This window comes from Pavona decussata, unplaced genomic scaffold (assembly GCF_977016875.1).
Source record: "Pavona decussata unplaced genomic scaffold, jaPavDecu1.1 SCAFFOLD_16, whole genome shotgun sequence".
In the NCBI taxonomy this organism is placed as follows: domain Eukaryota; kingdom Metazoa; phylum Cnidaria; class Anthozoa; order Scleractinia; family Agariciidae; genus Pavona; species Pavona decussata.
In genome coordinates this window covers 1,161,320-1,174,704 of record NW_028145439.1, presented here as the reverse complement: position 1 = coordinate 1,174,704, position 13,385 = coordinate 1,161,320, and the positions used below count along the sequence as shown (strand labels likewise).

Here is a 13,385-nt window from a genome sequence, read left to right as displayed (position 1 = left end):
GCCGATTTCTTTGGGGTCTCATTGCATGTGAGTTAACAATATGAGAACGTTTTTCAGGTCAACAGGATTTGAGTGTTTTCTTATTTGGCGTATTTCTGCTATACGGCTTTGCGAATATCAAAGCCTGCCTAAAGCCGTTGGTGACTTAACAAACTGACGTCAAATAATTTAAAGGGGGAAATAGCATTCGCTACCGGTTCCCACGCACGTCCTCCGCGATGCCAATGCCAGGCATGCAGGTAGCCTGCAATGCAGGCGTATTTTTGGAGCGGGAGCGCTGAATAATCCTTCGTTGCTGTCATCTTGGGCGAGGAAGCGCGAGAGGGCTGGAGCGAGTCAAAAGTGACCCTAACATTTCCTGCCCCCCCCCCCCCCCTCCCTCTGCCCCTCAGCTTCCTTCAAATACGCGAACTAAATTTATTATTCAGCGCTCGCCCATGAAAAACGCCTGCACTGCAGGCTAGCATGCAGGGCATGCGATGACTCGCAAAGGTTTCCTTGGGGGGGGGGGAAGGTGCGGGGTTGGAGGATAAGGAGGACACCTACCTGTTTCTAGCATTGTTTGCACTGTCTGATTTCACTTATTTCATAAAAGAAAACACAAATTTCTTCAAAATATGCCTAAAGGGGCTTTTGTTAATATACTCGCTTTTAAATGATATGTGAAACAAAATTGTTTTTGTAGCTTATTTTGCCAGGAAATTGTCCCTTCCTTTGGAAGCTGTCTTACCGATAAAAAAGTATGTGTACGCTTAAAGCGAATGATAATTTCATATTTCTTATTCCTTCTAGTTTATCACGTGTAAGTACTTAGTGTTCTGCTAACAATTAATTGCATTTTTTTATTTAAATATACATGCTAGCCTTGAAATTAAGAATGGCCGCTGAGCGGTTAAGAGCCGTCCTCTGTAAATATCGACTATCGTCGTTTGGACGAGAAAAAATGAAATCCCTCAAACTTTCTCAGAAGAATGGTCTATATAAGTGATTCACATAAATATAACTTTCAGCTCAGTTCGATTCGTATTTTAGCTGTAGTGCGACCATCTTGGTTTTACCGCTCTGAGAGGGCTTTCAGCGGCCATTTTAGGCCACATTTTTAAGAATTTGCCTTACAAAGAAAGCGTTACAAATTCGAACAAAATCTCATTATTCGCAACAAGCAAATGTTTGTTGTTGTGTTGAGAAGCTTTTTTGGGAATTTGATCGAAATCTGATTTTTTTACAAAATTTTTAATTTCTTCCCTATTGAACTACTCTTCAAGTACCAAAAAATTGGCCGAGTTTAAAGAAAAATATCGCTAAAGATACATTAGTTGGCATCCTAAAACAGCATCCCGGTTAAAGAGCAATGTCTTGTCTGTAAGAATATGCAATAAGATGTTTGGGCAGTTAAAAAGAGAAAATTATAGAAGAAGAAGTTTTAACTGTACTTTTGTCAACAAACACCGCCTTCGTAACTAGCATAACAACATGAAAATAACGATTTACTAAGAAAATAATGATAAATTCCACTTACCTCGTGAAATATCGAGAACTGGATATTTCAAAATATATCAATTTATAGTTTCAGTCGGATACAGCCGCATTTTCGATGATTTGTTGTGCGAAATCTCCGTAATACACCGCAGCCGTTAAACTGAGTTGAATTCTTCAAAGTCCGTCAGGTCAATCATCGGCCGAAAAATTGCCTTCCGCCCCATAAGCTGCCGTGTGCAAGGTGCCAAATATTTCTTTGTTATCCTTAATGACCAAAACCTCTTTCAGCAACCATTTAAATCCTGCTTTTAACTGGAGATTCTCGTCAAGAAATCTTTTATGTTCCGTTTACCTTCCGCCGTGATTAAACAATGAGATTGCGTTACAGAAACGGGCGCACATCAAGACGGGTTGGGGTGGGGGTGGGGAAGAGCTGGGGAGGAAATAAAGATGTCACGGACCTTAGCTTGTAAGATGCTGCGAAAGCGTGAGCTATTCTTCGCCTATTCGGGGCTATAAATTAAACACCTTTCTCGGAATAATGGAACATGACTAGTGACTTTGGGATTTGTGTAGGTTATATATTTTTTCTGGTTTCGGGCGTATTAGGAAGTACAATGTACCCTCTGTAAAGTCATGGTCTCTTATTTAGATGGGTACCTTTTCCAGCGAGTTCTAATATTTTGTGGTAGATCTAGGGGCAAAAATGGACTTACTTTGGTCGACAACTAGTTTCATGTTTTCCCTCTCTCACTGTGATCAAATTGCCCTGCGGAAACGCGAAGCCGATAGTTAAGTAGATTTATATATTAATGACTACATAAAATTAAATTTCATAGGTGTGGCTACTTTTCATTTTGTTTCGTGTTTAATATTTTAAGTCGTTTGGGTCGCAAAAAAAAACCATAGAAATATAATGTGTCAATCAGAACGTATTGTTTCCAGTTTTAATATGGACATTCTTTTCGTGACACGCGTAAAGCGAATGGCTTAGTAGTCGCACTTTTAATTGGTCCGTGGAGAATTCCTGGTCATGGCCGCCTGTGGCTACTCGTCGTATGTTGGAGGTACCTGCGGATCCAGTACCCAAAACGATAAAAATGTGCAGTGTGTCCTACTGAGTGACTGCCGAGGGGACGTGAGCACTGCACGTTTGGGACGCCTCTTTAAAAACCGAGGCACAATTGCTCCTAGCAAGGGCAGGTATAGTATGAGTATTTTGATATTTATTTTACTAGTTTTCTCTTATAAGAAACACCAAAGTACAAATCATAAGTATTCATTCCTTGAAGCGAATACATTTATTTTGAACTCCCCCACGAAATTCACAACCTGGTTTCCATGCCATTTCGGATCACAAGTTTATCACCTGCAATTACACTTCATTACACTTTTTCAAACGAAGACGCTAAAAATAGAAGCATTTGCGGAGTGAAAAGCGTGTAACTTAGTAAGAAGCAAACTGTCCCATTAGATCGTACTCTCTAAACTAATGCTTTTGAAAAACACGTATTTGAATCTCATAAATTCTTTTCTTCCTTATGAAATTTGGTCTGCGGCATATATTAATCACGTGCCAGGAGACCGTGGGAAAGTGCGAATTTCATTGACGCCCATACAGTGTACTAATGCATTCATTTAATTTTTTTTATTAAGTGATAGTGTATTAAATTAAATGGATATTGAAGCTGGGGACGTACACGTGTGCATTAAGGGCCGTCGATAAAACCGGAACATGGAACATTCCGGAACATTCCGGAACATCCCGGAACACGAAAAAAAAAATTAATAAAAATAAAGGAAAAATGAAAAAAAAAGTGTGTATATTTATATAACATGAAATTACTTTGAATTCGAAAAAAAAATCACATAAGAAGAAGTACGGAGTAGGTGGGACGATAGTATAAATGGGGTATGTACTTCAATGGTATGTAATTCATGTATCCCTGATTACTATAGGGGATATATGTAATCCCATACAAACCCTCATATTAATTTTACGTGCTGGTGAATATAACTTTTTCACTGTTACCTAAAATTACAAGTATGTAGCTGTCAGTGAGCTTGGGATAGTTGTGAACATGTATGAACCCGACACAGAAGAGCAACGATCAACTGATGCTGTAAATTAGTGTTTTACCTGCCAGCCTCCCCCCTTCCCACGCCCCAACCAAAGAAATAGAGCACATAGCATATTCCACATTATTCTGGGACAGCAGTTTCCTATTTAGTACCCGAAATGCATAAAATAGCTTTTACAGTAATCTTGAAAGGCCCTTTTATTTTTAATTTAGGAGCTGTTCCATTTTTGTTTCCTCCCCACCCCCACCCCAACCCGTCTGGATGTGCGCGTGTTTTTGTAACGCAATCTCATTGTTTAATCACGGCGGAAGGTCAACGAAACATAAACGATTTCTTGACGAGAATCTCCAGTTAAAAGCAGGATTTAAATGATTGCTGAAAGAAGTTTTGGTCATTAAGGATAACATAGAAATATTTGACACCTTGCACACGGCAGCTTATGGGGCGGAAGGCAATTTTTCGGCCGATGGTTGTCCTGACGGACTTTGAAGAATTCAACTCAGTTTAACGGCTGCGGTGTATTACGGAGATTTCGCACAACAAATCATCGAAAATGCGGCTGTATCCGACTGAAACTATAAATTGATATATTTCGAAATATCCAGTTCTCGATATTTCACGAGGTAAGTGGAATTTATCATTATTTTCTTAGTAAATCGTTATTTTCATGTTGTTATGCTAGTTACGAAGGCGGTGTTTGTTGACAAAAGTACAGTTAAAACTTCTTCTTCTATAATTTTCTCTTTTTAACTGCCCAAACATCTTATTGCATATTCTTACAGACAAGACATTGCTCTTTAACCGGGATGCTGTTTTAGGATGCCAACTAATGTATCTTTAGCGATATTTTTCTTTAAACTCGGCCAATTTTTTGGTACTTGAAGAGTAGTTCAATAGGGAAGAAATTAAAAATTTTGTAAAAAAATCAGATTTCGATCAAATTCCCAAAAAAGCTTCTCAACACAACAACAAACATTTGCTTGTCGCGAATAATGAGATTTTGTTCGGATTTTTAACGCTTTCTTTGTAAGGCAAATTCTTAAAAGTGTGGCCTAAAATGGCCGCTGAAAGCCCTCTCAGAGCGGTAAAACCAAGATGGTCGCACTACAGCTAAAATACGAATCGAACTGAGCTGAAAGTTATATTTATGTGAATCACTTATATAGACCATTCTTCTGAGAAAGATTGAGGGATTTCATTTTTTCTCGTCCAAACGACGATAGTCGATATTTACAGAGGACGGCTCTTAAGACGTCTTTTGGTTTTAGCGAATATTTTTACAGTGTAATCCTTTTTAAACAATTTATTGACTCGAAGTTGTAAGCTAAAAAAAGCTTTCCTGTATTTAAGGTAAATAGTGTGAAATTTTAAATAGTGCATAGCACTTCATTTTGTCTAGTTTACGTTCTTCTTTCGCAAATAAAATTTCCGTCTTCCGTAAAACCCATCCTTCGATGTCAAAGCTGATTGTACTTGGAAATATCTCTAATGAATGTGGCCGGAAACTTCCCATTTATACAAATTCGATTGGAAAGGGATCAAGAACAGTGTTGCAACTAAGGCATTCTAATAAAAAAATGTTATTTATACTTTTTTAAAAGTATTTTTTCGAAAAAGATCTAATTTTGAACAATTTGCCTCAAAATGGATTTCTGTGTCAACTTTTCCATCTAAAGCATTTTCACGACGAATATCCCAGTTAAACAAACACTACTCATTTTTTTGTTATGGTGGTTTCGGTTTTGTTTTCATCTTTGCCATGCTGCACACATTACAAAACACAGTACAAACACATTTTTTTGAGTCAAAGGTAAAAAATGGCGTGGACACCTTAATGAAACCACGCAGCTAATATGAAATTAGGCTTGCACACAAAAATACAAGATTGAATGATCAGGCACTTTAACTATGGATGAACAAGAGGAAGAAGATCAGAGAACAAATTGTACGTGCTCACATTCGTAATTAGCACTGACAGGAAGACGCAACTTTTATGGATTGACAGAAAGTGTTTTTGGCGGACAAATATGTGGATAGTTTATTTTAAGTACCCGAGGCGATAATGGAATTGAACGAAACACGAACGTTTTGAAAAATCAGTCACAAAAATCCCCAGCTCTATTTTGCACAAAAAGTTATTTTTAAGAACTAGAGGGAGAGTTTTCCTCTTTATTGTAACGTTGCCATTTAAAAAAAATGAATATATTTTTCAAAGGTACATCTTTTATTTTGGAAATTAGACATTTAATTATAATTCCATAATTTTTATTTGTGCTCATACAACAGGAGGAAGTGTAATTAGACAATATTTGATTTTAACACCTGCAAAAGCAATGAGTATGCATTAAGCTGGGTGAATTCTGGGTGTATATATAAGCTTAAGGCCTACGACTACAACTAACGGTATTCATATTGCAGTAACATGACGATAGCAAATTTCACTGAAAATGGAGGGAAAATCAAAAAAGAAGAGCTGTTTTGCTCAGCAGGTTACAACAGTTTTGGATACAGCAGGGTAACAGGCCTTGCAGTTTCCGCGGTGAACATTTTTCTGTCTGTTATGGCAATCCTGGGGAATTCTCTGATCCTGGTCGCCCTTCACAAAGAGAATTCGCTTCATCCGCCATCCAAACTCCTACTTCGCTGTCTGGCGATATCCGACCTCTGTGTTGGTCTTGTTTCGGAGCCCCTTGCTGTCATCTTCTGGATGTCTACCATCTTCGAACGTTGGAATTTCTGTCGCCACATATTTGTTTCACTTATAGTAACAGGTTATATTTTGTGTGGAATGTCTTTGTTGATTATGACCGCAATAAGTGTGGACCGGCTTCTCGCCCTGTCGTTGGGACTCAAATACAGACAAGTTGTGACTTTGAGGCGAACTTACATGTTTTTAACTACGCTTTGTGTAATTTCTGTTGTCTTTTCAACCATGTACGTGAAAAGTAATGAAATCGCTGTTAAGTACAGTCAGATATTGACCACCGTATGTTTAACAACCTCAAGCGTTTCTTACACAAAGATTTTTCTGAAACTCCGTCAACGCCAAAATGAAGTTCAAGAGTTTGAATTGTCAAGCCAATCAAGTCAGCTCAACATAGCGCGATTCAGAAAGGCAGTATCCTGTGCATTGTGGCTGCAATTAACATTAGTTTTTTGTTACCTACCAAATGGTGTGTTCCTAATTGTGTCGTCTACAAGTCAACGGCCATCTCCCTCTCTTGGTATCGTCAGCAAATTTACTTTTACTTTAGTTTTCCTAAACTCGTCATTAAACCCGCTTCTTTACTGCTGGAAAACGAGAGAGGTGAGGCAAGCTGTAAAGAGTATTATTAAGCAACTATTGTGCTGTTCGGCTTAACTGAAATGTGCAAAGTAGGCCAACCGTTTTGGAGGAGCACGGATGGTGCAGTGAGACTGTTTATTCCTATGTTAGGGAACATGTTAGAGATTCAATTTTCTGAATATCACATATTTTTCACCTCAACGCGCACCTATCTAACCAAGGGCTAACGCTGGAACGTCAGCTTATGTGTGTCGTACCAGTGGCTAATTTACCTCATCTGTGTAGAAAAAAAGAAAAAACACCACCTCCACCCACCCCCCACTGACGTAGCCCGAAAGTTTCTTTATAAACTACCCACCCCCCTCCCCCTTCCAACTGTCTTTATGTTTTGACGTGTGGCATAGTAGATGTTACACTTAGACCTGTAACGCTGGAGGCCCCGCTTTCAAATCCTCTTCCCTACCACTGACTTAGATTTTAAGCCTTTAGAACTCAAGCCAGCTCTTTCTAGCATTGCGTGCACTTGCTGATTTCACTTATTTCACCAACAAAGGCCTCTAAAATATGTCTGAACTGGCTTTTGGTTATGCTCCCTCAAAAACGTCCAAATGATATGCCAACAAAATTGTTTTTGTAGCTTATTTTACCAGGAACTAATTACTTCCTTTGAAAGCTGTTTTACCGATAACAAATATATGTATGTAAGCTAAAAGCGAATGACATTTTCAAATTTCTTATTGCTTCTATATATGCACGTGTAAGTACTTAATGTTCTGCTCACAATTAATTGCATTTTGCCATGTTATTGAGAATGGCCGCTGAGCGGTCGAGACGTGTTTCGGTTTTAGCGTTTCTTTTTTACAGTGACATCCTTTTCGAATAATTTATTGACTTGAATTTGTAAGCTAAACAAAGCTTTCCTGTATTTAAGGTAAATATTGTGAAATTAGTGAAAAGCACTTCTTTTTGTCATAAATTTACGTTTTACGTCTGCAAATAAACTTTCCATCTTCCGGAAAAAACATCCTGCGATGTCAAAGCTGATTTTATTTGTAAATATATCTAATGAATGTGGCCGAGAACTTGCCATTTATACAAATTCGATTGGAAAGTGGTCAAGAAGAGTGTTGCAACTGTGACATTCTAATCAAAGACTTGAGCTAAAAAAATTGTTCTTTACACTCTTTTTTAGGTATTTTATCGAAAAAGATTAATTTTGAACAATTTGCCTTATAACGGATTTCTGTGACTGAACTTTTCCAGCTAAAGCGTTTTCCAAAACGATGAATATCCCAGATAAACAAACACTACTTATTTTTTTGCTGTTTTGTTTTTGATTTTTATCTTTGCCATGCTGCATACATTACAAAATGCAATACAAGCACAGTTTTTCGAGTCGAAGGTAAAAAATGGCGTGAAAACCTAAACGAAATCACGAGGTTTATGCGAAATTAGGTTTCCTCAGTCACAAAATACAAGATTGAATGATCAGCTGCTTTAACTATGGATGAAGAAGAGGCAGAAGATCGAAGAACAAATTGTATGTTAAAAAGTTAATAGTTCTTAATCAGGAAATTATTTCTTAGGACGCCAGAGATGTAGAGCTGGGGATCTCAGAACTAAGAGATTATGAATCTTTAGCAAAAGAGTCGAAAAGAGAAAGAATGAAAAGATAAATTCACTTGGGTTGCAATTTTAGTCTTCTCGGCCATCTTACAACTCCATTATATTTAACATATAACTGCAGGTGCTTGATGCCCACATTCGTGATTAGCACAACTTGTATGGATTGGCAGAAAGTGTTTTTGGCGGCCAAAAGAGTGGATAGTTTATATTAAGTGCGCGAAGCGATAATAGAATTGAACGAGACACGAATTCCATAATTTTTATTTGTGTTGATGGACGTGGGTAAATTATACAACAGAAGGAAGTGTAACAAGACAATATTGGATTTTAACACCTGCAAAAGCAATTATCATACGTCAAGCTGGGTGAATTCTGGGTCTATAAATAAGCTTCAAGCCTACGACTACAACAACCGGTATTCATATTCCAGTGACATGGCGATAGCAAATTTCACTGAAAATGGAAGAAAAATGAAATATGAAGAGCTGTTCTGCATACCAGATTTAAATGGTGACGTACACAACAGGTTAACAAGCCTTGCAGTTTCCGCGGTGAACATTTTTCTGTCTGTTACTGCATTTCTGGGGAATACTCTGATCCTAGTCGCCCTTCACAAAGATTTTACTTTTACTTTTGGCCACCAAAAGTAGAATATCTCCATTTTCGTCTGTGGCTAAGAAAATTTCCATGACTTTTGTTTTCTTAAACTCGTCATTAAACCCGCTTCTTTACTGTTGGAAGACGAGAGAAGTGAGGCAAGGTGTTAAGAAGACAATCAAGCAACTTTGGTGCAGTTCGGCTTAACTGAAATTTGCAAAGTAGACCTACAGTGTGAGTGGAGCAGGAATAGCGTAGTATACCACACCCCGTGCGATTTTGTTTCTTTACCGGAGTTGACGCCATTGGTTAAATATCTGGGTCGTTATCGTTGGTTCTTGTCCTTGCTCCAATGGTTCATTTTTCCTCCCTCCACAAAGCAGGGAGGAGACAGGACTCCTCAGACCCTCCCCCTGCATTTGCCAATGCAAGTTGCTGTGGAAACACAGCGTGGCCAAGTTTTGGGTCACAAGCAAAGAAAGAAAGAAATCACGTTGCAGTCAAATTAGTATACTACAAGTTCGGTCCACAATATTCGCATCTGTAATTACTAGCGACAGGAAGAGTTTCTGCAGAAATCGTTGGGGATAAACTGTGGGATGTAAAACTTTTTTTTACGTGTACAACGTTGATAATGGAAGTCCAACATGCAGTTAACATTGGAAACTTATGAGTATTTTCAACATTAGACAAAGGATTGAAATTTAGAAATTGGGAGCGCGATTTTCCTCCTTATTCCTATGTTAGAGATTTCATTTTCTGAAATAGGTACATCGGATTTTTCTAAATGACGCTAGTTTCCAACAATGTAGTCGTGACTTCATGGAAGAATTACATACACAGGGGTTGGACGTCATTTACGTGTAACAATATTGATTTTGTCTCTTACAAGAAGCAGCGATAACATGTGGAGCTATGAATAAGTGAATGATCATCACAGTTATGTACGCAACATAGCAGCCGCTAAAAGAAAGCCTGAAAAAAATTCAGGCTTGAACAGGAATCGAACCCATAACTTCTGCAATATCGATACAGTGCTCTACCAATAGGCCATTTAAGGGTTGCTGTGAACCTCATTATGAAAGCGAGGATAAATGAAAATCTTTACATATGAAAGTTAGTTTTGTTTGCATATGAATGAAAACTAATTTTCATAATAAAAACTTTGCACTTAGCCTCCCTTTCATAATGAGGTCCAAAGCAACTCAGAAATGGCTATTAAGGCATAAAGCCAACTGGGAGCTGATCATTTTGTGAATTCGTAATGTACCCGTAGAGGTGATGAGATGAGGGTGAATATATCAAATGCATGAATTTTCATACATTCACTTTCAATATGTGGAGCTGCTGGTGCAAATGTATACCTTGGACCTGTGACCACAACGGCAGATATTCAATGATATTAAAAAGGACCAAATGGAAACAACAAAAGTGCTGAAATACTGCTTTAAAGCAATTCCTGCTAAGCAGATTAAACTGATGACACACACCATCTTTTGACAAGCCTTGTATGCGCAGTGTTAGTAAACAGTTTTCTGTCCATTGCGTTTTAAAACGATACTCTGGTCCTAGTCGCCTCTGACAAGTAGTTTTCGCGTCATCCACACTATTCCTTCATTTTCCAACGTTCAATAATGTGAACCCCAGAGTCAAACTTTGATAATGTGCCGTGTATGGTATACGTAGATCTGACTTCTGAATGAGAGATCCCTAGTGTGGAAATTCAAATCAAAGCTGCTCATATAATAACACAAAACAATCTTTATCTAGCCTTAACGAATCCATGCGACGTTCCTGATAGTGCATCCATTTCGTCAATGGCTGATCTAGGGGAGGGGTTCCACCCCACCCCCTTATTTTTTAGACCAAAACCGAGGCCCCTAGGGCCGAGGCGCCTAGATTTTCGTTTAACGAAGATAAGCAAGTCGAGCGATCGACAGCGGGCCTCCCACCCGCCTCCCCCCTTCCCCCTCGTATTCACTTGAAGGTCTGCATCCGCCCCTTCTTTCACCCATAGTGACCAGGAGTACATCCAGTTCCCGCGTCCAGTTTGTTATTTTCTTGAGCGGTGCAAACATTCTGACAGATTCCCAAGCCATTCATAACACTTAGGGCATTCACTTCTTTAATAAAAACTTCACTACCTGAAAATCATGGAACTCCATCTCAACAACATCAGGAAATTATCTGCGCTCTCTCTCTCTCTCTCTCTCTCTCTCTCTCTCTCTCTCTCTCTCTCTCTCTCTCTCTCTCTCTCTCTCTCTCTCTCTCTCTCTCTCTCTCTGGTAATGCAAATTTCAATTTTTACACCCGCAGTAGAAATGAATACAGTACTTGTATATATATTTTTTAATGTGATGTAATATATGTCGCATCATTTATTTAGCTTAGTTAATTGACTTAGTTATTATTTTTTTATGTCACTGAAGAAATTTAGATCCAATTTTAACTGCTCTTCAAATTCTACTAGACTAAATTAAATGTCTTTATCTATTCAGAAAGGTAGGTATGGTAGGTAGGTACGTAGGTAGGTAGGTAGGTAGGTAGGTAGGTAGATATGTGAAATTTTGTCCGCTATGTTAGGCAAGGGCGTAATTAACGTTTGTATGACAATTCACCAATTCACGGCAATCAATGTTTGTTTGTTGAAATAGCCAATATCCGTCAATTTCTAAAAGAGTCAGTCAGTTTTGAATGAGAAGGTTTCGTAAGAGGGAAACAGTATAATTTTAAAACGACAAACATTCATGTCTGAGTCACATAAAGAAGATCGATCTATTGTCAACCACAACTCGATTTTTGAAGCAATTCTTTATCTTTAAGCTGCGAACAACAGCAACATAACTCCCCCTCCCCCCTTAAGTGATAAAACTCTCCTCGGCAATCTTACATCAGTGTTAACATAACTACAAGTGTTCTCTTCTCACAATCGTAATTGGCGATGACCAGAAGATGGGCGCACAAAAGATGCAGAAATTTGTTTACGAATCTAAAACAAAGCAAAGAGCACAGTTAACATTAAATACGAAATTCATGAATGTAATCAGAACTAAATATATAAGAAAATGACTTTTGGGGTCTTTTTTGCAGCTTTCGTGTCTCCCGTGATTGGCTTACAACGCTTCTAGGAAACAAAAGAACAAACAGCAGAACAATACCCCCAACGTTCAAAACAATAGCGGCTGCTACACAATTTTGAAAAACAATTAAAAGCTCACGAGAGCTGCTAAACTATTGACATTTTCTTCCTGAAAACCTGGAGAGGGGATTTCTTCCTTAATTGTTTTCGTAAAGAATAATTTTTTTGCAATGCGTAGATCCGATATTTCGAAATGATGTATCAAATAATCCTCTCGCTGTTTTTTGACTTCATGAAAGAAACAAAATACACAGCCGGATGGATGCGCTAACAGTATTGATTTTATCACTTAAAAAAGCCACAATCTACGTGCTGCTGGGCGGATACTGAATTACAATATGTAGACTTAAGGTTTTTGAACGCAACTCAGTACAGATATTTGGCATATAATTGTAAACAGAGAGTTGACAAACCTTGTAGTATCTTTGAACATTTTTCTGTCCATTACTACATTTCTGGGGAACGCTCTGATTCGATCCTAGTCGCCAAGCTGGGTGAATTCTGGGTGTATAAATAAACTTCAAGCCTACGAATACAACTACCCCGCGTTATTCATGACATTTCAGTGACATGGCGATAGCAAATTTGAGTGGTCATGGAAGAGAAAAGAAATATGAAGACCTCCTCTGCTCAGCAGATTTCAATAGTGATACACAAAACAAGATAACAGGCCATGCAGTTTCCGCGGTGAACATTTTACTGTCGGTTACTGTAATACTTGGAAATGCACTGATCCTAGTCGCCCTTCACAAAGAGAATTCTCTTCATCCGCCATCCAAACTCTTACTTCGCTGTCTGGCGATATCCGACCTCTGTGTTGGTCTTGTTTCGGAGCCCCTCGCTGTCATCTTTTGGATGTCTACCATTTACGAACGTTGGGATTTCTGTCGCCACATATTTGAATCACTTATAGTAACAGGTTATATTTTGTGTGGAATGTCTTTGTTGATTATGACCGCATTGAGTGTGGACCGGCTTCTCGCCTTGTCTTTGGGACTCAGATACAGACAGGTTGTGACTTTAAAGCGAACTTGCATTATTTTAGTCATGTTTTGTGTAATTTCTATCGTCTTTTCAACTGTGTACGTGAAAAGTAATGAAATCGCTAATAAGTACTTTCAGATATTAACCACCGTATGTTTAACAACTCTTAGTGTTTCTTACACAAAGATTTTT

At 38.4% G+C, this 13,385-nt stretch overlaps 1 protein-coding gene across 1 annotated transcript; it reads left to right on the top strand.

Moving 5' to 3' along the window:
* Positions 1–5,983: 5,983 nt before the first annotated feature.
* On the top strand, positions 5,984–7,173 carry LOC146487216 (melanocortin receptor 4-like). Its single transcript, XM_085084803.1, has one exon. The coding sequence runs from the start codon at positions 5,984–5,986 to the stop codon at positions 6,920–6,922; it is 939 nt and encodes a 312-aa protein (XP_084940929.1). The 3' UTR covers positions 6,923–7,173.
* The last annotated feature ends 6,212 nt before the right edge of the window (positions 7,174–13,385 follow it).

Excerpts from the sequence above, each read along its gene's own strand:
- LOC146487216 (XM_085084803.1), top strand. The coding sequence starts at position 5,984 with ATGACGATAGCAAATTTCACTGAAAATGGAGGGAAAATCAAAAAAGAA.